This window comes from Tigriopus californicus, chromosome 12 (assembly GCF_007210705.1).
Source record: "Tigriopus californicus strain San Diego chromosome 12, Tcal_SD_v2.1, whole genome shotgun sequence".
NCBI classification, from domain to species: Eukaryota; Metazoa; Arthropoda; class Copepoda; order Harpacticoida; family Harpacticidae; genus Tigriopus; species Tigriopus californicus.
The window spans coordinates 16261619-16285183 of NC_081451.1; the positions used below are offsets into that span (position 1 = coordinate 16261619).

A 23565-nucleotide genomic window follows, 5' to 3' on the forward strand; every position below is an offset into this window, starting at 1 on the left:
CAGGTGAGGGGAAAACGCATGTTAATGCAATTCAACCTTGTTCGAAAATTGGTCGATCTGTCCAATTTTAGTAGTGGTGACGACAGCCTCACACGGTCTGGATAAGGCACAACTCACCCCCTTATTCATAATGTCCTCCTCCGGGTAGTGAAGGCCGCTTTAGTGATGAAATCCATTAGAGGTTCCTGTTTATCAGACGCGGTGGTATATTTTTCGGTTAAGTGTTTGCTTTGCTTAAATGCCAAGACATTTGGATATGTTTTTCTTTGTCAAAGAGACAAACGGAGCAACTTTTGTGAAATACACATGTTAAAAGTAGCTCAGATAAGTGTGTAAAATCACTTGAAACACATTGAAATGTATCATTGTCAAAAACGCAGTCAATCAATCTTTAACGTACTCTTGGTTATGTACTGACGTAAAATTTCATAAACTTCTATTTAGCAGATGCTCAGTTATTACAACTTGAAAGTTTTGCTTTTACACCTCAAAAGATCGAAAAGTGGCCTAATTATGTTTCCCATTATTTCCAAGGCATATTATTGTTTTTTTTTTCAATAAAACGACAAGAATAGCTATTTCCATTTTCTTTAGGATTTCTTTAAAAGCTAAAAGTAGCAAAAAATAACACTTAAAACTCAACAAATATGTAAATTTGCCCTCCATTTTAAGTTAAGTGCCAAAAGCTACACTATTATATCAAGTTCGTAAAGTTTTTAAACAATACATGTGACAGTTTAATTTTCAAATTTGTCACTTTTTGCAATCATTAATTTCGACGTACTGGCGATGCTTTTAATACAATTTGTTCGAAATTCAAGATCAAGCTTGATTAAAGTGCGATTTGACAAGTATAGCATCACAATTGTGAAATATTGACATTAAGTTTTAAGTCATATTGCAAACTATTTTCGGGGTTTTCTACCTGTTTCAAAAAAGTGAAATATTTTCATTTATTTTTCGGGCATAAAAAAGAATATTGTATATCTTGGCAATTGCTGTAAGATATAACCGGAGCAAATAGTAGTCAAATTTAATGCAAATTCAATCTTTGAAAGCGTGATATTTTTATCGTTTACTCAATTAATTTGGATTAAAATTGTAGTTGGAAACGCAAGTAAGTTACTCCTAACATCTATTGATTTCGTTTTTGAAAACATTACCTGTTTGTAGATTTTGAAGTGGATTAATATACCAATCTGAGCTGAAATACGAGATGTTATTTTACAAACGTTGTTCCTCTTGTTTCAATAGCAACGAAAATCGTTACTAGAAGTCTTGGCATTTGCACAAAAAATGTTATCAGTGTTGTGGGTACCACCGTGTAGAGGTAACGAGATGAATCGCCCCTTAATGCCGCCCTACAAAAGACCCATTAAGGACTGAGGTCAAGTGGATTATGTGATACCAAAACCTTGGCAATTGATGTTATTCGTCTTGCAAGGTATCACAATGAAACTATTTGAACGAACGATTAGTCATTTTATTTTGATCGGTCAAACAAAGGTAATGGTAAATTTTCACTTTCGAGGAGAGTGGCGAGAATTTTTGAAGGGGATGTCTCTTGAAATTTCGAGACCAAACAATTGAGGATCGCAGTCTTTGGCCCTTTCATCGTTTCTAACTTTGAAGAAAGGATCGTTAATTAATATCACATTGAGCATCATGTGTTTCTTAGTTGCATTCTTGGGACTTTCATTCGTAAGTGGTAACTCGAATTTGATGCGAGCGGGTCCAAATCCATTCCAAGCTCCTCAAATCTCATCCCGGAGTGGTCAAGCCATGGGCTTTTTCAATCTTATTCGGAAACTTCTATTTGTTCTGTTTCGTTGTGACTAACATCGTGGTTCGTTACATCCAATACGGGATCTCGGATATGTATTCGATCGAAGGTCTATCTGGTACAACTCACCCATGGATGGAGGACCTCTACGACAATCTGGACATGATATTCGTGGCTAGTGGACCACTCTTCGAGGCTCCTCGGCAAGTTGCTCCCATTGTCAAGCAAATACCTGGATTAACCATCAAACCTGAATCAAAGTTAAATTTTTCTAATGTGGTGAGGGTTGTGGATTGGATTGGCACATGCAGGCTCATGAAATAATGATATCTTTATCAATTCTTCCTGTAGGACATTTTCGATTTCCTGGAGAGATCCACGCAAGGAGTGGTTCTTTTCAGCTTGGGTCAAACTGGTGTTGGGGGTGGAAACTACATTACCTCAGAGTTCAAGGAGAAGCTTATCCAAGGAGTGCTAGGAACCCCATTCAATGCCGTTATACACTTAGATCCTGATTTGGTGGATTTCACATTAAAGGATCCTGATCGTCTCTTCTTCGGCAAATGGTTACCAAATCAGGAAATCCTTGGTAAGCGCATTCTTGAGGGTGCCAATGTCTTCCTAGTGTGTTTTATCAAAAGTTGAAAAAGTTAAATAGCTGGAAAAATGGGAGTTCTCTTTCGCGCATCATCATTCTCTATTTCAAGCACATCCGAACACGAGAGTGTTCCTCAGCCATGTTGGTTTGGCCAGTTTCCAAGAAGCCATGTTCCACAATGTGCCCATTCTAGCCATGCCCACCTTTGAGGATCAGTTTGAGATTGCCAAGGCCATTGAGGATCGGGAGATTGGGGAAGTGATTTGGGATAAAGCGGCAATCACCCGATTGAAATCTCTCAAAAACTCGTGGAAGTGGCCAGCAATGGCAAGTATCTTGGGAACATGAAACAGCATTCAAAACTTTTTCGGACACTCCTGGCTCATTCACCTCCTTTGGAAGAAATCTCATTCTGGATGGAGGTCGTTTGGAACAAGGCAGCATGAATCCGATCAAGATGAGGAATACACCATTGAATTTCCTGGTAGATTGTTTGTTCTTTCTGTGTATGGTTTTGATCCTGGTCTCTGGTTTTATTCTCTCACGATACATTTTATCCATTATCAAACCAGGATTCATTTGAGAAATGTATCTTTTTGATCAAGGATAAATGACTAGGATCAGATTAAGGTGATTAAGCTTGACCCTCGCTCACCCTTTTAGAAACGCCCACTAAATAAACTTTTTGGTTTTTCAATTCTATTCAATCAGTTTTTGGTTCTCCGTCTGTGGGGAGGGTTAGCGTCTAAAAGTTTCCTTGAGAAAGGTCGGGGAGGAGATTCGAACGGGGACTTCTCTTGTATTAGGAAACTGCGCTAACCACAAACCACGTCTCCTTCCCACCCTTGATTTCCGCTCAGGTAGCAAAAAAATCCTATAAAGAGTTGTCAAAAATGTGTTTTAAAAATATTGATTTACTTTTGGAAATGAGGCATTTTATACTACAAATGTTAAATCATCGTAACAAAGATGCTGAGATGAGAAAATAATATTAACTTTTTTCATTTCGTGGGTATGTCATACACCATAAAGTGGTGTTATGTGTTGTGGGTCAAGATTTTTCACTGACGGTGGTATTTCTCAAATTAGTTTGGTCACGCAAACAGTTTTGAAGTCCATATAAAAGAAATACAAGCATAACATAAACTTTCTTGAAAATGCGATTGACCCACATTCATTTTGTTGTCCTGGCAGCCTTTTAGCTGGACCGTTTGAATTTTTCCTGTGGCCTTTCAAAATCTTTAATTAAGGTCTTCACATGATTGAATTGTTTTTTCTGGCAATGATTATTCCTCAGCTGAATTATTTGTTTACCCTTGAGGAATCGGTATGAGTCTTCATCAAAATTTCAATTTCGATCGACAGATCCCAGGTTCAAATAGCAAATTACTAAAGCGTCAATGTCTGCACTCTAAATACCAGGGATTTCCTTCGTGGAATAGTTGAGAGTCTTAGATTAGGACCTTCTTAAAATTCATCTCTTTTTTATGCACTATCAAATAATGTAATTCAACTTCAATTATCTCCCTCAAGAACTGGTCTTGTAATGGGAGAAAGTAGGGGGGGGATAAAAACAGGAAAGGTTAAAAAAAAAAGAAACTATCTGTGCATACAGTTGTCAATACTTGTGCGTCTATATAATTTCTGTTAACCTATTCACAGATGTAAATATTTATTCCTGTTCTCCATTTTTCTAGCTTCCAGAATGTTACGATCGAGCTGGACAGGATGTCTAAAATATCAGCATCGAAGGGCAGACCATTTATTGTTTATTGATTTCCCACTCGGAACACATGATAGGAATGAAAGAGTAGGGGGCGAAGAAGAAAAAAAAGAAAAGGCTCAAAATTTTGAATTTAATTCTGGATGGATATGATCACTTGATGGTTCTTAGACATCCTATGATTTACCCATGATGGCTCTAAATCAATCAAAAATGTTTCGAATTGTTCCGAGCACAATCGACTTGAATCAACTCATCCTCTCAAATCTCAAATGATTGTTCCGCACGCATCACATCTTGAGGGTTGTAAGTCATCGTCGCCAAGGCTATACCATTAGTTGCTCAATGCATTTGCAGCTCTGATTTGTGTTTGGCATAACTACTGCTCATTTAGATCAAACGGGATATAAGAGGGGCCTCTCACATTTTTGCGATGGAGCTTCAATGCAAGCTAAGCGATGTGTTGAGACGGATAGCATTCGATGAATGTCCCCCATTCATCTGGACAAGCAATTGGGATAAAATGACTCATGGCATCACATCCATCGAATTTGAAAAAGTAGCTTAATCTGATTAGAAGCAGAATTTTAAGGAAGCGCTTCATCCCGATAGGGACGGATCTTTTCGGTCATTGACTTCAATCCAAAATCATTCGTCCTTAACAAAAGAAATGGCTTCCTACGTCACAGGAAAAGTCGTTTATGGTCTACACGACAAAAGAATGATTTGTGAGGTAGCCTGTACATATGCTGTAAGGGGGGAGAAGTGGAAGTCTTCGGTTCGATTCTCCGCCTGATCCCGCTTGAGAGGGTAACCTTTTTCTCCCCTCACCGCAAACGGTGAACCAAAACCGAACTAAAATCATGCACTGCCACAAGTTTTTTCTTCCCCTTCATCTTTTTTCGCGATTCTCCTATGGACAAACGAGGCCTCGAATTGGCGGCCAAACCCAAAAGCTTTCGCTTATAAAAAGGACGTAGTATGAGATCTTTAGTATTTTGGATGTAACTCTACTGTACCATTCAACGATTGCTACTATCGCTTTGCCTATTAATTTAACAAAATATGAGGCACATTGACTATTGGAACACCATCTAATGATGCTCTTGCAATCTTAAATACATCACGTTTTTCGTGTAAAGTTGAAGGACTGTAGATTACTTTGGCAACACTTTGTTAAAGATTAACTCTTCTTGTACTTATTTTGATTAAGCCCCTCTCTGTCAGCCAAATGTCTTTTTTGTCTTGTATAACTTCAGTGTTGCTCACATCATTAAGCTTGAAATCGAGAAAAAGTCATAGATGAACGAAAGGAGGGGGTAGGGGGGGTGTTATGTATAACAACCTGAACTGGATTGGCGCTTGGATACAACTCGATGAATCATCCTGGACTTGTAGAAATATGGACTTAACCACCGGAGGACAATAGTCGAAACAGAACAAATAGAAGTTCCGAATAAGATTGAAAAAGCCCATGGCTTGACCACTCCGGGATGAGATTTGAGGAGCTTGGAATGGATTTGGACCCGCTCGCATCAAATTCGAGTTACCACTTACGAATGAAAGTCCCCAGAATGCAACTAAGAAACACATGATGCTCAATGTGATATTAATTAACGATCCTTTCTTCAAAGTTAGAAACGTTGAAAGGGCCAAAGACTGCGATCCTCAATTGTTTGGTCTCGAAATTTCAAGAGACATCCCCTTCAAAAATTCTCGCCACTCTCCTCGAAAGTGAAAATTTACCATTACCTTTGTTTGACCGATCAAAATAAAATGACTAATCGTTCGTTCAAATAGTTCTATTGTGATACCTTGCAAGACGAATAACATCAATTGCCAAGGTTTTGGTATCACATAATCCACTTGACCTCAGTCCTTAATGGGTCTTTTGTAGGGCGGCATTAAGGGGCGATTCATCTCGTTACCTCTACACGGTGGTACCCACAACACTGATAACATTTTTGTGCAAATGCCAAGACTTCTAGTAACGATTTTCGTTGCTATTGAAACAAGAGGAACAACGTTTGTAAAATAACATCTCGTATTTCAGCTCAGATTGGTATATTAATCCACTTCAAAATCTACAAACAGGTAATGTTTTCAAAAACGAAATCAATAGATGTTAGGAGTAACCTTACTTGCGTTTCCAACTACAATTTTATCCAAATTAATTGAGTAAACGATAAAATATCACGCTTTCAAAGATTGAATTTGCATTAAATTTGACTACTATTTGCTCCGGTTATATCTTACAGCAATTGCCAAGATATACAATATTCTTTTTTATGCCCGAAAAATAAATGAAAATATTTCACTTTTTTGAAACAGGTAGAAAACCCCGAAAATAGTTTGCAATATGACTTAAAACTTAATGTCAATATTTCACAATTGTGATGCTATACTTGTCAATCGCACTTTAATCAAGCTTGATCTTGAATTTCGACAAATTGTATTAAAAGCATCGCCAGTACGTCGAAATTAATGATTGCAAAAAGTGACAAATTTGAAAATTAAACTGTCACATGTATTGTTTAAAAACTTTACGAACTTGATATAATAGTGTAGCTTTTGGCACTTAACTTAAAATGGAGGGCAAATTTACATATTTTGTGAGTTTTAAGTGTTATTTTTTGCTACTTTTAGCTTTTAAAGAAATCCTAAAGAAAATGGAAATAGCTATTCTTGTCGTTTTATTGAAAAAAAAAAAAACAATAATATGCCTTGGAAATAATGGGAAACATAATTAGGCCACTTTTCGATCTTTTGAGGTGTAAAATGCAAAACTTTCAAGTTGTAATAACTGAGCATCTGCTAAATAGAAGTTTATGAAATTTTACGTCAGTACATAACCAAGAGTACGTTAAAGATTGATTGACTGCGTTTTTGACAATGATACATTTCAATGTGTTTCAAGTGATTTTACGCACTTATCTGAGCTACTTTTAAACATGTGTATTTCACAAAAGTTGCTCCGTTTGTCTCTTTGACAAAGAAAAACATATCCAAATGTCTTGGCATTTAAGCAAAGCAAACACTTAACCGCAAAATATAACCACCGCGTCTGATAAACAGGAACCCTCTAATGGATTTCATCACTAAAGCGGCCTTCACTACCCGGAGGAGGACATTATGAATAAGGGGGTGAGTTGTGCCTTATCCAGACCGTGTTGAGGCTGTCGTCACCACTACTAAAATTGGACAGATCGACCAATTTTCGAACAAGGTTGAATTGCATTAACATGCGTTTTCCCCTCACTCGCCGTCATATTTGCTTTGGGAAAGACATATTTAGTTTCAAATCACTTTTAAAGCATTGGGTAACAATTGCACTCTACTGCCTCTATCAAGGCCATGTCTACATCAATTTTCTCCTGAATTGCCAAATGAAGGTTGACAATGGGTAGGTCCGTCAATGTTCTTTGTTGGTCAATTGTGCCAAAAATAAACAAGCTTGCTGGGAGCCAGAGGCAAATCACTTTTTCCTACTCTGGCTATTTAAGCACATAAATGCAACAATGGTAAATCATGCCACAACAATACCTGTTGGTAGATTGAAGAAGGATATCCATTTGAAACCACATTCGTTGCCTTTGAGATCCACCAACACTAACTCGAACTTCACGGATGCCATTAGATCTTTCAGGGTTTGGCTCTCAAAAAGCGTATCACAATGACAGAAAGCCATACAACCCAGATCGGTTGTCTGGTACGACAAGAAAGCACCCGTTTCCCACAAAGACCGAGCCAGTTTCAAATTGACGTCAAATTCACCTAAGGAATTTCCACCATCATCAAGTTTAATATTCACAACCTGTGTCCTTACTACCTTTTTCATTGATGTAACTCCTACACGTCTTGAGTTTGTCCACAATGGGGATTTGAATCTGATGCGTGCTTGAACTCTTCAAAGGAGCACCAACTTGTTTGAAAGAGATGATTGTCACATTATGACCCTGACCAACCAAATGTTCGCCTATGATGGGAGTAACATGCTTTCGATAAAATACTGTACTTAACAAATCCACTTGGAGCCCCTACCAATAGTCCTCAAAAGGCTAACGTGTGATCCAGCAAAAAGAGGATGAATGAACAAAATGTTGGCCCCTTGGATATTCCATACCCACGTGGATATCAAAAGGAGCTTCAGAGACCACTGCATTATCATATTAGTAGAATATGTTCACTATTCGTTTTAACACTGACCAAATTGAAGCATTTGCCAATATCATAGGTCTTCAGATCAAATCGACACGTTCTTTCCGATCATGCGAATTTTGTGACTGATTATGTTTCTGTTTCGCTTTAACCGCCGACAAAACAGTCACGAACTCGTATAAGCATCAATTTCAGTGAAAGGGCATTTTTGTGAAACAGAAACCAGCGCCAACCACAAATGTACTATCCAGTACACTGATACGTACTCAAGAAGGTTTGGCTGGATATCAACGGTGACATGCAGCATCTATACGGTTGTGAAAAAGAAATGGACAGACCACCTCCTGTTTTCAGCTGAATAAGCTTGTTTCAATCTGCGAAGACGTAGTAAGCTCGAAACACCCTTTCAAGCGTTTGTTCTGGGTCTTGCCAATGAAGATAATTGACTATCAATCCAACCAACAGACCGAAACCAAGATTTTCAACGAAAGACATGAAGCCAACGTAGATAAGCGCATCACTTCAATTCAAATTAGAAAATAATACCTAGAAATTATTGGAACAAAATGAGTTACTCTCACAAAACCAAAAATTGAGGTAACTTTGAAAGAAACACGCTCATTTTCTGAAGTTGATATTGCTTTCGAACCATCCCGCAATTTCTTTCTCGAAATTTATTGCTGATCGATTAACGAACTCGTTTTAGTTGTATCACCTTAGCAGCGACTCTTTGTGCCTTCTGAAAACGAATCCGCCTGCCTCAAAGAATTGATTGATCACATTGAGTCTCATATTTTCATTAAAAAGGACTATTGAAAAATCTAATATCGTACCATCCATGATCCAACTTTCGTCTAATGTAGATTGGTAACGCAATGTCTTTTGGCCCTCTGAAGACTGACTCCTGTAATTTTAGATCTTTGCCCAAGTTCTGGTCTGTTGTAAAGGGATTGGCCATTCTTGCATAAAGTTCTTCACTCACCGATAGTTCGAGAATGTACACCGAAAGGCTCGCTCACCTTTATCAGGCCCTTAGTCTTGGCTCTGACATCAAGATTGTGCTTACTTGCATCTTCGAACATTGTTTTGGTGAAAACGATGGAAGGGTTACTAATAGCCTTTAGGCTAAAATGAAATCAGTTGCAACTACTGCATGTGTTTGTGGCGATCAGCTAGTATTAAGCTGACCGTCCACTGATCCTCACTCTGCTCTCAGCGCTCGTAGAGTACACTCGCCATTTGTTCAACAGTTCCTCTTAATGAAAGTTTGGGGTTCAAGGTCAAACACATGTTTGAGCGGACACAAACGTTGTCAGATCCACTTCGTACTTCTCCTAAATTTCGCCTAATCATGACAAAAACCCTGCAATTTCCCCCAAAATACTCGGTTTTCGATAATTTTAAGGTTAAAATTTGTGGAAAAGTGTTTTGGCCCCAAAATGGCTGAAGTAGTTTAAGCTTAATTTAACCTAAAAAAATATCATATTTCCGACTCCTAGTTATCATATCAAAAATAAACCATCAGGGCCTTTTGTAAATCAGCAAACTTATCTTAAGCTAAAAAATATTATCTTTCCGACCCCTAGTTATTCTTTTAAAAATAAGCTCTGACCGTCTTATGGAAATCAACAACAAAGTTTTTGACGAAACTACGGTAAGCTATTCTGATATACATTTGACTCTAATCAACGTTGTGAGATGCTTCAACCTTTATTCGGACACAACCTTTTTGCTCTGATCAGCTGCGCGTTTTGTCAAATTTAAAAAATTTGTCCAAGTTTGACTTAAAAGATGCTGCCGGATCAATAAGGCCTACGTATTCCCTACGAATATTAGAGGGAAGTAAATTAAACAATGAAAGAGCCCGAGAAAGAAGAGAAGGAGACTTTATTGTTCGAACTAGCCTGGATTCTCGACGGCTTGAAGGTGCTCTCAAAATGCACACTAAGCCTCTACGGTCACTAGAATTGACCCTAAATCCCTGGTTGGGACAAAGCTCATGGATGCTTTTTGAAGACGTCCTGTATTAGATACCTTTCGTGCCTTCTCTGAATACTGTACAATCCCAACCTTCCTAACTTCTCCCAATACCAGAGCCCTGCCCAATTCTCGATGTTCCTAGTGAAACATCTTTGGACTTGTTCGACCTTTTGCAAACATGTTGAACTCATTGGAGCCCAAATGCGTGAAGCATATTCAAGATGTGGTTGCATAATCGACTTATACAGAGTTAGCATCGTGATGCTGTCTCTGGACTTGAACGTGCGATATATCCAACCACACATTTGAAAAGCCTTACCCACCTTCAACTGGATATGCTCATCGAACTTTCCGTTATTTTGGAGGAATACACCTAAATCTTTCATAGATGAGACCTGCTCAATATCTTTGCCTCCATTTTCTACGAGTGGAACATTCAAAGGAGTTGACCCGAAGATCATTGAGCGGAATTTCATTCCGTTCAGGGCCATATTACTCTTAGTAACCAAAGAATAGATTATTTCTAGGTCCTTTGCAAGGCTAGTGGAATCTTGGCCATTCCTACCAGAAACTAACTTTGTATCGTCAGCATAAGAAGAGAGACTGGCAATAATACTAAGCTTTTGAAGCAGGGCAACGAATATTATAGAAAGGAGGGGCCCTAATATAAGAAGAGAGACTGGCAGTATTTTTTTGTTTTGGACCTCGCTGAGAGCAATCGCATTTTAGTTTGCTGCTGTTCTAATCTCCCAGGAATTTCGAACCAAGGTGTGACATCCTCTGTTGCTCCTTGGTTGCTGTGCACGTTCAGTGTTCGTGGTGTTTGTGTGTGTTGGTTTTTCATGGCTCTTTGGTAAGACGTAAATACTTTAAAACCTAATAAGTTTATTGCTCATTTATGTTTATGCTTAGCTTAAGCAGTTTCTCTCTGATTTGTAGTGTAGTTTTTCTAGTTCCAAATCGTTATGTGTAGTTCTTTAGTTTGATTGTATTGATCTTTGACAGTTAGATTTATCGTTCATTAGTGTATTGATTTCATTTTGTGTTAGACCAGTTTGTTGAGTTTCATTCTTTGTTTTTGTGTTGTTTTCCTAGTTTACATATGTACTTGATTCCTTGCATTTCTCTGTCCCTTACTTCTTGTATACTATCTCCATCTAAGATTTGTATGTTTAGTTTGATGTGAAGTAGTTCATTCCTATTTTGCTTCGTTGTCCTGTATCCTGTATCTGCTTCTGTTGTCCTGTATATTGCATAGCCTTTAGTTTCTTTACGTTTTTCTTCTTTTTCTCGGTCTCTTGATATTGCTGCTCATAGATAGTTCCTCCTGCATTCATGATGGAAGCTATTTTTGGAAAAGTCAGCACAGAGGCTAGCCAATGTTTGGACTTGGTCTTAGCTGGGAAAGATCCTTCCGTAGTCAATAAGCCTTTTATTATAGAGGCTTTAGTTGCTTGGGTCAATGAAACCAGGGTGGCACTTGAAGAACAGGCTCGCCCAGTAGTTGAGAAGTCGACTAATTTGACCAAAGTAGAAGTTGAAGTAGTATCTCCTCTTGAAAAAGAGCAGGATAAGACAGTTGTAGAGGAAACAGTCTGTCCCGTTTATCGGTAGCAGCCTTGTCCTGAAGAAGGAAAAGGCTGTCAGTTTGACCACCTAAATGGTGTCAAAAACTTCTCAAGTTCGGCCTTGAGAAGTACAATAGTAAGAAGGGATGTTCAAGGTAGATTGTCCTTTTTTTCACCCGTACATGTGCGGTCAGTCCATGAGACTTAAGACGTGCTTTAATGTAGGTGTGCCTCCGTCCACGTAAAAGGGACGCAAAAAAGGCGAGAATTGGATAGCTCAGTTTGGTAATTTTAGAGCTTACCCTATTCCTAAACTTAATCCCATCCATCCCCGTTCCTTAACCCATTTAACTTCCTCCCTCCCTCTCCTCCCACCCGCCACCTTCTCTCCCAATTCCCTTCTCTTCCTTCAAATACCCAATCCACCCCTATTCCTATAAACATTCTCCTCCCTATTATTCCTTGCCCCACCCCTATTCCCAAAATACGTTCCTATTCTCATGTAGTTGCCCAACCCTTCCTCAAACCAACCATCCCCATTAGCTCATGCATTGCCTCAAGTAGAACGTAGCTTTGTTGATAAGAGGGATTTTTTACGGTTGGAGAGGATGGTCCAAGATCTTGTGAACTTGGTCCGTTAAAAGAGAGGCCCGTAAAGGGGCTATATTTGAACGTGCATTGTCTGATTTCTAAAAAAGACAGCACAAAAGTTAAGATCTTAGAAGAACTAGCCGTTGAGAGAGAGATTGCATTCATCTCTTATAACAGAAACCTGGCTTCGGCCAGGGGTCTTAGATGAAGAACTAACCATAGTTGTTTCAACTTAGTTCGTTGCGATAAGATACGCCCTGATAATTCCATATTCCCACATGGGGCGTATGCGGTGTATGCCTACATGTTAGGAATGGTTTGCACATTAGTCATGTACAAATGTCGAATGGAGAAGTAGAGGTCTTGATTTGTCTATTGTAGCAATGTATAGACCCCCTTCTTGTTCAGTAAGCTCCTTTACGTCAGCTCTCCAATTCACTGGAAATGAGTTGGATCAGGCAGTTTGCTCGAAGGTTTTCTTGTAGGGACTTTAATTTTCCGGCTAGCGTTGTAGAGTGGAAGGTTAGTCCTGATGGTATATTCCCATTTCGAAATCGACATCTCAGTCGTTCGAAAAGCTGGAGGAATTTGCAATCTTGCGCAATTTCGTCCAGCATGTTGGTGTAGCACTAGAGAGAATAGCGTTCTCGACTTGGTCCTTTCAATGACCCTGATCTGATCCAGTAGGTCCATGTGACACCTATTAATCTGTCAGATCATCGTGTTCTTGAGTTAGGGTCGACCATTACTCAAAAGCCGACGTGCTTTAGAGTAAAACCGGTCAAAAAGGTCGGTCTGGCTGAGTTCAAGTTCAAAGATGAACATTGGCCATTGATTATAGAAAGACTTGAAGAACTGGACCTGATTTCAATTCTGAAACAGGAAGCGTCCATAGATGCAGCCATTGATAAATTAGTTGCAGTTTTATAGGAAGTTTGCTCTAGTTTAGCAATCTCTGAATGTGTACCGAAAGGGTAGTGGTAGTCTCCAAAAAAATTGGACATAGTTCAGGGTAAGATTAAGGCCTCCATCGAATATGACCACTTACAAACTGAGAGTAAGGTGGCTCAGGAGGTCAGGTCGAATCCGAAGGCTTTTTCTCCTATGCGAACTCTAAGAGAAAGATGAAACACCCTTTAGAGCCATTTGAGGTCAATGGGGATGCCATAGACAATGTAGAGTCTACGGCCAACATACTTGGAGATCACTTCTCTAGTGTGTTTTCAACTCCACTGAGTTTAGGAGCAACAGTCCATTGCTCTATTGACGAGTTCGATGAGATTGACAAGGCTTGTCAAGTTGAGCGTTTAGAATATCTTGTAGTCACACAGATCAAGATGCTTTAGAGGCCATCAAGGTCTTGAGGCTTTTAAGTTTCTGCTGGCCTTTTTAAGTCCAGAGACAGCATCACGATGCTAACTCTGTACAAGTCGATTGTTCAACCACATCTTGATATTGTTTTCACCAATTTGGGCTCCAATGAGTTCAGCAGGTTCGCAAAACGACTGATGGCACATGTACGGGTGGAAAAAGGGGCAATCTACCTTCGAAACATCTCTTCTTCTTATTGTACTTCTCAAGGCCGAACTTGAGAGTCTTTGACACCATTTAGGGTGGTTAAATTGACAACCTTTTCTTTCTTCAAGGCTAATTCCGATAAACTGGACAGACAGTTTTCTCCCAAAATATGTTATCCTGCTCTATTTCAAGGGGAGACACCTCTTCAACCTCTACATTGGTCAAACCTATTTCTCTGCTTTCTTTGCGTCTCTTCCACATGGACGGAGGTACACCGTACATAAAAGCACGTCTTAAGTCTCATGGACTGACCGCACATGTACGGGTGAAAAAAAGGACAAGCTACCTTCGAACATCCCTTCTTCCATTGTCCTTCTCAAGGCCGAACTTGAGAAGTTTTGACACCATTTAGGGTGGTCATACTGACAGCCTTTTAATTCTTCTTGACAAGGCTGCTACCGATAAACGGGACAGACTGTTTCTCTACAACTGTCTTTTCGTGCTCTTTTTCAGAGGAGGTACAACTTCAACCGCAACATTGGTCAATGTTGGGACTGGCAAGGCTTGTCAAGTTGAGCGTTTAGATGATCTTGTAGTCACAGATCAAGATGCTTTAGAGGCCATCAAGGTCTTGAGGCTTTCAAGTTCTCCTGGTCCTCATGGTGTGACATCTCAATTTCTGATGAGATGCTCACTGTGTTCTTGCTCCTGTTTTCTCGTACTTGATGCGTTGCATCTTGGACCAGGGCAAGTTCCCCTCTTTTCTGAAGGTAGCTCATATTGTTCCAATTTTCAAAGGGTGAGATAAGTCGCTTCGAATATTGCGAAGTGTTTGAGAATATCATGAAGTTCAAACTTGTTGAATTTCTTGATATCCATGAATGTCTTCCTCCTAAAATTACTTTTTCGGCCATGTAATTGTAACTGTAGTATCTTTTTTTTTTTTTTTTATAAAGAAACGATCAACGCTCTGCCAAAACATGCATGCCGTATTTGGAACAAAACATAAATAATGGAGGTCTTAGTTTAAAAAAAAAGCTAAATTTGTTACAAGAAATAAAATTTAGTGAGCTAAGGGATAAATAATTCCCCATTTCAAATTGTGATGGGGTTGAAGACAATTGCATAAAGAGTTTGATTTCCGACAAGGCCGGAGGTTAAGCCCACCGACATCTGGGGAAAATATTTTAGCCTTGTTCGAAATGATTTTTAGGCTTCTCAACTTCATGAGCAAGCACGTTTTGAAACTGCTTTCAATCAAAACGTAAAAAAGAAACATGTTGCATTGAATGTTTAATAACCATTGTATGTATATCAACACTTCCAGTCCAGCCAAAATGCGTTATGAGTATGTGTGAATCCAACCTTCTTGAACAGATCAAAAGACAGCTTGTTGTACTTCTCGATGAAAACAAACGGTATCAAATCCTCCGAGCGAAGATGTTGGACACCGTAGGCCAAAACCATTTGGGCCAAGCCCATTTTCCGATGTGCTTCAGATGTAGCCAAAGCACCCACGGCACCGAAACTAAAAAAAATCAATAATCTATAAGGAGTTTTGCATTTTTCATTGTGGTAAAAATTCTAGAGAAAAATTTAGACACACTCACACATTTCTTAAGCTCACAAAGTTATAAGTAACAACGGCGAATTTATTCCTTTATGGATTTTAAGCTAAGATTGCAAACTTATCTATCCAAAAATAATAAAAATATACTAATAGGCAAACTTAGAATTTGCATTGGGTTACTCAGGCTTTATTTCAATGCTTGCGAGGACACTTTGAAATCCATATTGTTGTATAATCTGTGATTCCTCTTGTTTCCCCTCTACTCATGCTGCTGAACTCATTTATGCTCCCTTGTCTATGATCACCTGATGAAACAGTGTCAAATAAAATGTAATATCGTTCACACCTGGCACCTCGTCCGGACTCTGTTTATATAACACAAAAAAATAACTTCCACTGCAAAAACACAAAAAATGATGCAGTTTGCTCACAATGTATAAATACACGCAAACCGATAACCCAAAAACCATAGAACCAAATACATCCCTTCCCTGGGGGTATGTTTTAGCCTGAAATTGAATCATCGTGTTAAACTCTTCAGTCCTCATCACCCTCATCAGTCCAGTTAGCATCGAGCACACCCATCCCATACCTTGCCAAGAAGAGGCACGTAAGCTGGAGCATGTTTTAGTTCCTCTGCAACTAAGTCATCTCTGAGATCTTGGAGAAGGCCAAAACGTGCCCAAACGTATAGTAGTGATTGTGTTCAAGTCCAACAATACGTTACCTCACAAGTCAAAGACCATGCTAAGGCTCCCCTGTAAGACAACTGTGTAGATTTCAGGAAGCTCCTATAGGCTAATTCTTTCAAGGGGAGTTGGAGAAGGAGGTGTGCTCGACCCGCCCGAACACCGTCAAGGCTTTGAAGGCCTCTATTATGAAGCTTCAGAAGCCTGATCAAGGGAGTGGCTGGACGTCCCGCGCGACCTAGATCGAGGGTCACATCCCGACGTCCCTGCTTCATGAATGACACTCATTGTTTGTGGGCTATTTGGAAATAACCAAAGAATTAGGTTCACTAGCCTTAACTTCAAGGTATTTCAAGATGCCGACCTGCTCATTGCGTCGATTTGTGTTTTGTTGAAAATGGTGTAAATTTACTTGATTATAATTGCCATTGTTGTAATATTGTAACAGTAGGTATTTCAGCAATGATGCCAAAATTTGCAATCCACTGGATCCACAATGTAAAATGTTAAATTTCACTCTCAACAACTACTCTACTACCATTAAAAGACATGGATGTCCTGAGAGTACTTTTCTGGTTCAATTTCCCTGCACGATAAATACATTTTCATGGAAAAATCCTGGTCAAGGTGGGGGGAGAGCATGAACACAACTAGCCAAAAACATCGCATCTTCAGAAACTTTCAGGTTACGCCATTCCAAATAAATTGAATTTTTATAGTGATGTCTCAGTGATTCACAAAAAGTGATTCACAATTCGCTATGTGTGCAAATTGTGTTCTTGAAGAATGAAGTTGTATTGGCTCCTCACTTTCGCGGCTTAGCAATCATCATTTCTGCCCTAAATTCTGTTTCTTAGTCGGATATTTCTGTTTCTGCTAAGTGAAGTCCCATCTCGGCGCCCTTTTCTTTCTCGAGCCAAGATTTTAGGACAAATTATGGCATCATCTTGCTTTGACTAATCTTCTCTTCTCTCTCCAGAGCTTTAAGCTCTGTTCGTCAGTTTCTTCAATTTCGTGATCGCTTTTATCTATCGTGCTCTTTCTACCCTCTGCCCTTCCCCACAGGTTCTGATGAAAACAAGCAATTGCTTATCCAGATTATCCAGAGTTTTAGAAACATGATGCTAGCGTTTGAAATGCAATTTCAATCACATACATATGTTGATGCAACCAAAAGTTTTACCAATAATCTTAATCTGAATTACTCAAGGATCCACATTTTGTGTCCGATTAAAAACCTCAGCTCATAAGAACGCATGTCCTTTGAGTATCTATAAAATATGAATGAATGGCTTGTGTTTTAGCCATCAATCTGTAATCTTATTCAAGTTGATCAATAAGCAAGACAGTCCAAATGATGCAAAAAAATATACGAAAAATGCAATTAAAATGTAAAAGGAGCACAAATTGCAAAAACTATGCAAAAATGCAGATATTTCTAGAGCACAAACTTTCTCTGTAAGGACTTTACTCTATTGCATGGTTATACCAGGTCTCATTTCTTATTTAAAATGCGCCATGCAGCCAAAGCCAAAAAAGATTTAAGTATGCTTTGTTATTAAATACACTCGTAATACTAGTTTTCCTTTAAAAAAACTAGCTTACTGCTGGGGGATAATAGTTCTTGCCTCAAATATATTGTGCTTGCAAGTAAGCATAGCATAGTAACAGAAATACTTATTTCCTTCACTAGATACTTGGGCCATGTATTAAAGAAGTAAAATATTTGCAGCAGTTTGTGCTTGCAAGCTGAAGCGACGTCATCATGAATGGTTGTGCAGTCCAAAAAGTATGATAATGACGCCATTTAGAAAAGAGTCATTTGAAGAAAAAACTATTATGACGTGGTAAAAAATACTTTGCTTGAACTTTTCTTCATATTTTCAAGAAAAAAGGGCTAAAATCGATGAGGAAAAACCCCGATTTTTGAGCCAAATGGTGAAAATTGTAAAAAAAACATGCAAAATATATATGATAATGGAAGAAATGTAAAAAGATTGAAAAAGTGAAAAATAAGGCATTCGCCGTTTTTGGACAACCCTTTTCATGAGACTTCATGTCTCATACTGAATGAAAAAATTATCAAAAGGCAACGAACCGAAACATTATTCATTCAACAATATGATCTGGAGAGAGTGCTTTGGGAAAATCCTAGTGAAGTTCTTTACAAATACCTGAGCTCGATGTAAAACTATAACCCCCGTTCCGGAAATGCCTGAAGTAGCACCCTTCAAAAACGACTGTGCCTTAAACGAAAAAGATTCCTTTCATTTCACAAGTTCCCATTTTGACACTAACCCAAAATTTGCAGTACTTTTAACAAAAGTAAATGGCCTTGAAGCATTTGATCAAAAGCATTGTTGAGTTATCGGAGAAGTTGAATTTTGACTAACCTGAAGGCGGCAAAGGCAGACCTGACTTCGCCATCCGCAATCGCCCCAAAGGCCAAGCCAAGATTTGCCTGAGCTTTTAATGTTGGGAGACTTGTATCAGATCGGAACTTCCACATCTTATCTATAAACTCCACATCATTGGGAGCAAGGTGTTGAATCTTATAATTCGGCGGAATTGCCATCCGGGGCAAGGTTACATGTGGTTCCAAAATAAAAACCCAGCAATCACTCAGTTCCAAGCAATCTTCAAGCCCTCGTTTATGCAGCTGCTCTTGGAGGATAGGCAATAAATAACCAGGGACCCCACCCAAACTCCAAGGTTGATCCCAAGGAATGACGTCTTTTAATTCAAATCCAGCCTTAAGAGTGGAGAATATTGAAGCACTTTGCCATACGGCAAAATATTTAATCCACCTCGTTACTTACTGTGTTTATGTCGGCCTCCTTGCAATACACGGTAAAGTTGGGAGCAGCTTCAAAGGCTACTTCCTTTATCACAACGAAGGATGACTTTGGGTCTTCGGACACGTAGATCTCTTTGGGTGGTTTAAAATTGAACTTGATCTGGTGCTTCACAGATTCCAATGCTTGAATGGAAAACGGCAGCTCCTTGGCCAAAGTGTCTCTGAGAGCTGGTAAATCATGGACTTGTTTCATTGTTTCTCTTATCTAGAACACTCAACGAAAACTAGAATGTTGATTCCAAGGACCTTAAGTTGATGGATTTGTCTGCGTGTACGCTCAATTCGCTACTAAGTCTACGATTGGAGCTGCTTCTCGTTGAAGCAAAATTTCCTCGGGCAATTGTGAGATGGGGAGGGAGATTGCCCAAGGACAGAACGCTACCGACTCCTCCAAATATTGTGACAACATCAGAAAAGAATATGAATCGACAAATCTTACTTTGAAATTATATGGCCAATCTGTATTTTTTTCAAGTTAATGAAATTATCTCTAAATCACATATGTGCCTAGATAAAAGTATCATCATCCCTAACACCAATCTCTAAAAACTCTTGAAAGAAAATCACTTACATATTAAACTTGGTTGGGAAACGAGCTCATGCTTCGAAACGAAATTCTCTCGTGATGAGTGTCTTTTCGTTCTCTGTCATGCTTCATCCTTATTTATCCACAATTGTCTCTCTATCATACAAATCTGTCTGAAAAAAGGCACCAGACCCTAAACACCAGAGTTGATAGAAACTTTTAGATGGAATACAAGTGTTATGATCAATATTTGGAATATGATTTTGTATCTTGGTCTTTTTCCAGGTTGCTCTGTCGTTCTTGCAGGTCCTTTTTCCATTGTAAAATGGTGGATAATAAATAGCTCAGATGTTCTCTTAATTTTAGCTGTTGAGGGAATCTAAGTTTTGAAACTGGGTCAGACCTACTTTTAACACTCTTTGAAATGACTCATATCCAGAGAGTGGAATTATATTTAATTTTTTTAGTGCAAAATATTGAAGTTCTATTTTACAAACCGCATTCTTTACATGCATAGGATTTTTGCTTTCTTTGTCGGCGAAAGAGCTATTTTACGAGATTTCTTTTGTTTAAAAAAACAGTAACTGAAAGAAAATGAATTATCTTCCAATTTTTCTGCATATCATTTTAAGATTAAATTACCCGTTAGATTTCGAATGGACTTTAACATTTCCCCAAAATGAAGGTTGAATTACGTTGTGTTGGATAATATCTATTTACATATCAATACATTTCGATAACAAGATAAAATTGGAAAATTTACTCACTACAAGCAAACGATAGATCGGATGTGTCACTGAAATGATCACTACCTCGTACTCAACTGGCTGTACGGTTCCCGACTATTATTCATGTCGGACATCCAAATAAGCCAGGCATTCTATTGTTGTTGTTGTTCTTGTTTTTTTTGGATATTTTGGGAAAGGTCACGGGGTTGACTGAGCGAGCTCTCTGAGTCGGACACCTTGCTTGGAACAAAGCGGAGGATTGCACAGTGGCATCAATCTAGTCAAGGTCCCCCCATGAAAACAAACCATTCGGTTTATGGAGTGAACCTAGGGTTCTCAAATCTTCTTTATTCCTTAGCCATTTTTCGTCAATGTTTTCTTTTCTTATTCCTCTACTATACACGAGACCCTCAATAAAGCATCATCATCATCATCACTTTGTCCATTTCTTTTGATAAACTCTTGCTACGAATCCACCAAAATTTGTACTCTCAGAAAGTCCAAAACGTATCTATCTCTTTCATGTTCCTAGCCTGCAATCAATTTTAAGTGCTAAGAGTTTAAATTTAACTGCATGCAAAAAAGTTGTACTCAAGTCCATTCATAATCCATGCCCAGTGCCATGTCCTGCATCAGATTGGTTCTTCGTCTGTGGGTGTGGTCAGCACGGACAATGTCTCATAGAGGCTGGGGAAGAGAATCGAACCACGGATCTGTCATGAGTCAGGATAGGGTTATAACTAGACCTAGGAAAAGAAGTTAAAAATCTAAAACTTAGGTTTTTACCTTTTTCTGTCAAATTTTGGCAAAATTACCTAAATTGTCGTTTATGGAAAAAATACCTTTTTGTAACTTTTTTGACGGTTTTCTCTTCGTTAAAAATGGGCAGGTTTGAAATGGTTCTTTTACTTGCAAAAGCAGGAAACAAACTTGGAAGATGGTTATAAATACAACCAAGGTTTTTGAACAACCTCAAAAAATGGTCAAAATACACTAAATCCAAAGCAATTCAAACTTTAACCTTCATTAACAGACAATGCTATGACACCTTGCTTCCTTGTTTAGTTCTATGTTTCACCCAAGCAAAACAAAGTGCACGAAATCAATTCTGAGGGAATTGACAACTCCAGTGCCATGATGGCAACACATGATAAGCAGCAAAAATGTCACCGAGTGTTATCACGGCTACTGATACATAGAACCTAAAGGTTAGCTCCCTAGTAAGCGTTAATGTATAAAGTTCATTCTCATACCACAATCAAATGCTTTCAGGGCTACACCTTAGTCTTACAAAAAAATCTCTGTGATAATGAGCTGTTACTTGTATTTCTCCTGCTAATAGAGTTAGTTCTTTTTTAATGCTTTTTGTCAAAAAATAAGTTATTAAATAAATTCATTTTCCTTAACCTTTTTGGCAAGCTTCAACTATTTTTAACCTTTGTCCCAAAATTTACCGGTTTTTACCTTTTTTGGCTGACTTTGTTACCCTTTTGGGAAAAAATTTTTACAATTAAGTTACCTTTTTGCTTATTTTTCCTACCTTTTTTCCCCGAGGTCTAGTTATGACCAGTCGCATTATGATCACTAGACCTCGGAAAAGATTACTTTTGCATAATGATTTTTGTGAAGTTAGGAAAAAAACCATGCTGCTAAAATGCAAAAAATATGTGCCCATCCCATCTTTGTTGAAACCCCAAAAAATAATGGCCTGAATGTTTTTATGAGTTTGCAAGTCGTCATAGTCTGTTAAGGAACGTATGCTTGTCTGCCGTTTTTGCAAACTTCTTGCATAAAACTGGATGCACAAATTTTGCAATGTATAAAAAAAATCCAGCTTTTTACGATGTAGGACAATTTTCAAGGATTAATGCCAATTTTGGGGGAAGTTTTGTTGTGGGATGAAGTTTTCCTCAATTTTTTGGAAACATCTTAGCATCAAGATGCAAATAGTCATGAAATTATGCTTCAGATTACATGCTCCATTTAGTAAGCTCTGACTGTCCTCTACCGAGAATCTAAGAAGAAATTTCTGAAGATTTTTTCGCTTTTTTCTTTTGTCTCATTCATTACTGCTATCAAATTAGACAAAGCTTAAAGTTCGCTAAGGATTACAATCATTACACGAACTAAGTTGGGCTCACAAAACATGTCAATGTCGCAAAAGTTATTCCTCATCTATAAAGAGTTATCAGATAATATCAGAATTTTTGACAAATCATACATGTCAAAAACAGTAGCCATCATCATGTAGTATACCCGCTGTTGCTCAAGCACGGGATGGAAGTAAATTCTGGAAATGAAAGAGAATCATGCCTGCTCAATTCTTTCCTTAAAAAACATTGGAATGTGAATTTATGTGAACTAGTCACTTGTGTCTTGTCATCATTTATCTTTAAGTAATTTCAATATCCCCACTTCCCTGGTAAAAGTAAAAGAAGCAAAAAATGAGCGTGATCTTGGCAAAGTTTTCCTCTGTCGTAGAATATTAGGCGGGTTTGTTTGGGAGCCAAGTGTTGTTGAAATTGATGCTTTACGATCAATCTCGAGGTGTTTATTGAGGTCGCTTCCAAAACAGCCAGGACACATTATGGGTATGTGTGAATCCAGTTTTCATGAACAACCCGAACGAGGGTTTGTTGAACGTTTCAATAAAGGCAAATGGCGTCAAACCCTCAGAGCGAAGATGTTTAGCCGCGTAGATTAAAGCCATTTGGGCCAGACCCTTCTTACGATGAGTTTCAGCGGTGGCCAGGGCACCCAGGGGTCCAAAACTGAAAACAACAATACGATCAGAAAGGACCTCCATTCACTAGGAGTACTGTTTGGTCTCTTTGAGAAGAAAAATAAATTTGAGTGTAAGTTCGTTAAACATTCTTGTACTATATTAGCTTTCTCGTTGAACTTAAAGGTCAATTGGTTTTGTTAGGTTCGTCTGCTCGTTATCCGGAAATTGTTTATTTGGGACTTTCTAGCACAAACTGGCATCGTTATCACCTTATTCTTACTTTTCTCACTTTTACTTAAAAATATGGACGCTCTCAAGTTGGCGCCAACAATTTCCGAAGCCATCACCATCTACTTTTCGAAGGGCAGCTCCTTGAAAAGTGGCTGGTTGAAAATTACAAATATAGCATCATTTCGAACGAATTTGGCATTCAATTCCATTCCCTTCGATCAAGAAATGGTTGCCTGTAACAAATCAATGGACTTTTTCTTGGATCTATGTACAAATTCTTTTTAATTTGTGGGTGGTATGGTAGGAGGGTTGGTTAAGCT

General features: G+C 38.6%; 4 protein-coding genes across 4 annotated transcripts in view; 1 reads left to right on the forward strand and 3 right to left on the reverse strand.

Annotated features, from left to right (window-relative positions):
• The first annotated feature begins 1918 nt into the window (after window positions 1–1918).
• On the forward strand, window positions 1919–2729 carry LOC131891314 (UDP-glycosyltransferase UGT5-like). The gene is made up of 3 exons (XM_059240841.1): window positions 1919–2062; window positions 2135–2372; window positions 2491–2729. The coding sequence occupies exons 1-3, from the start codon at window positions 1919–1921 to the stop codon at window positions 2727–2729; spliced, it is 621 nt and encodes a 206-aa protein (XP_059096824.1).
• Window positions 2730–5530: 2801 nt separating this feature from the next.
• Window positions 5531–8353, reverse strand: LOC131891653 (2-hydroxyacylsphingosine 1-beta-galactosyltransferase-like; the record flags this gene model as incomplete). Its single annotated transcript, XM_059241283.1, is given in 4 exon segments — window positions 5531–5684; window positions 7648–7878; window positions 7934–8080; window positions 8146–8353. Coding segments are annotated over 4 exon segments (659 nt in total), but the record flags the coding sequence as incomplete, so codon positions are not given.
• A 6333-nt stretch (window positions 8354–14686) lies between these two features.
• LOC131891655 (uncharacterized) lies at window positions 14687–20665 on the reverse strand. The gene is made up of 3 exons (XM_059241285.1): window positions 18998–20665; window positions 18572–18930; window positions 14687–15447 (listed from the first exon to the last, which is right to left on the reverse strand). The coding sequence occupies exons 1-3, from the start codon at window positions 19226–19228 to the stop codon at window positions 15234–15236; spliced, it is 804 nt and encodes a 267-aa protein (XP_059097268.1). The 5' UTR covers window positions 19229–20665; the 3' UTR covers window positions 14687–15233.
• Window positions 20666–22438: 1773 nt separating this feature from the next.
• The window catches only part of LOC131891654 (uncharacterized), a 9226-nt gene continuing 8099 nt past the window's right edge, over window positions 22439–23565 (reverse strand). Inside the window, exon 3 of the mRNA XM_059241284.1 lies at window positions 22439–23060. Coding sequence (XP_059097267.1) covers window positions 22841–23060 — 220 coding nt within the window. The 3' untranslated portion in view covers window positions 22439–22840. The remainder of the gene's footprint in view (window positions 23061–23565) is intronic.

Bases quoted from the DNA above. Each gene is read 5' to 3' on its own strand.
- LOC131891655 (XM_059241285.1), bottom strand. From the start codon at position 19,228: ATGAAACAAGTCCATGATTTACCAGCTCTCAGAGACACTTTGGCCAAG. The intron at 18,931-18,997 runs GTAAGTAACGAG...TCCACTCTTAAG, and splicing joins AGGAGGCCGACATAAACACA to GCTGGATTTGAATTAAAAGA. The intron at 15,448-18,571 runs GTTAGTCAAAAT...GATTTTTTTTAG, and splicing joins TCTGCCTTTGCCGCCTTCAG to TTTCGGTGCCGTGGGTGCTT.
- LOC131891314 (XM_059240841.1), top strand. From the start codon at position 1,919: ATGGAGGACCTCTACGACAATCTGGACATGATATTCGTGGCTAGTGGA. The intron at 2,063-2,134 runs GTGAGGGTTGTG...TTCTTCCTGTAG, and splicing joins AGTTAAATTTTTCTAATGTG to GACATTTTCGATTTCCTGGA. The intron at 2,373-2,490 runs GTAAGCGCATTC...CTCTATTTCAAG, and splicing joins ACCAAATCAGGAAATCCTTG to CACATCCGAACACGAGAGTG.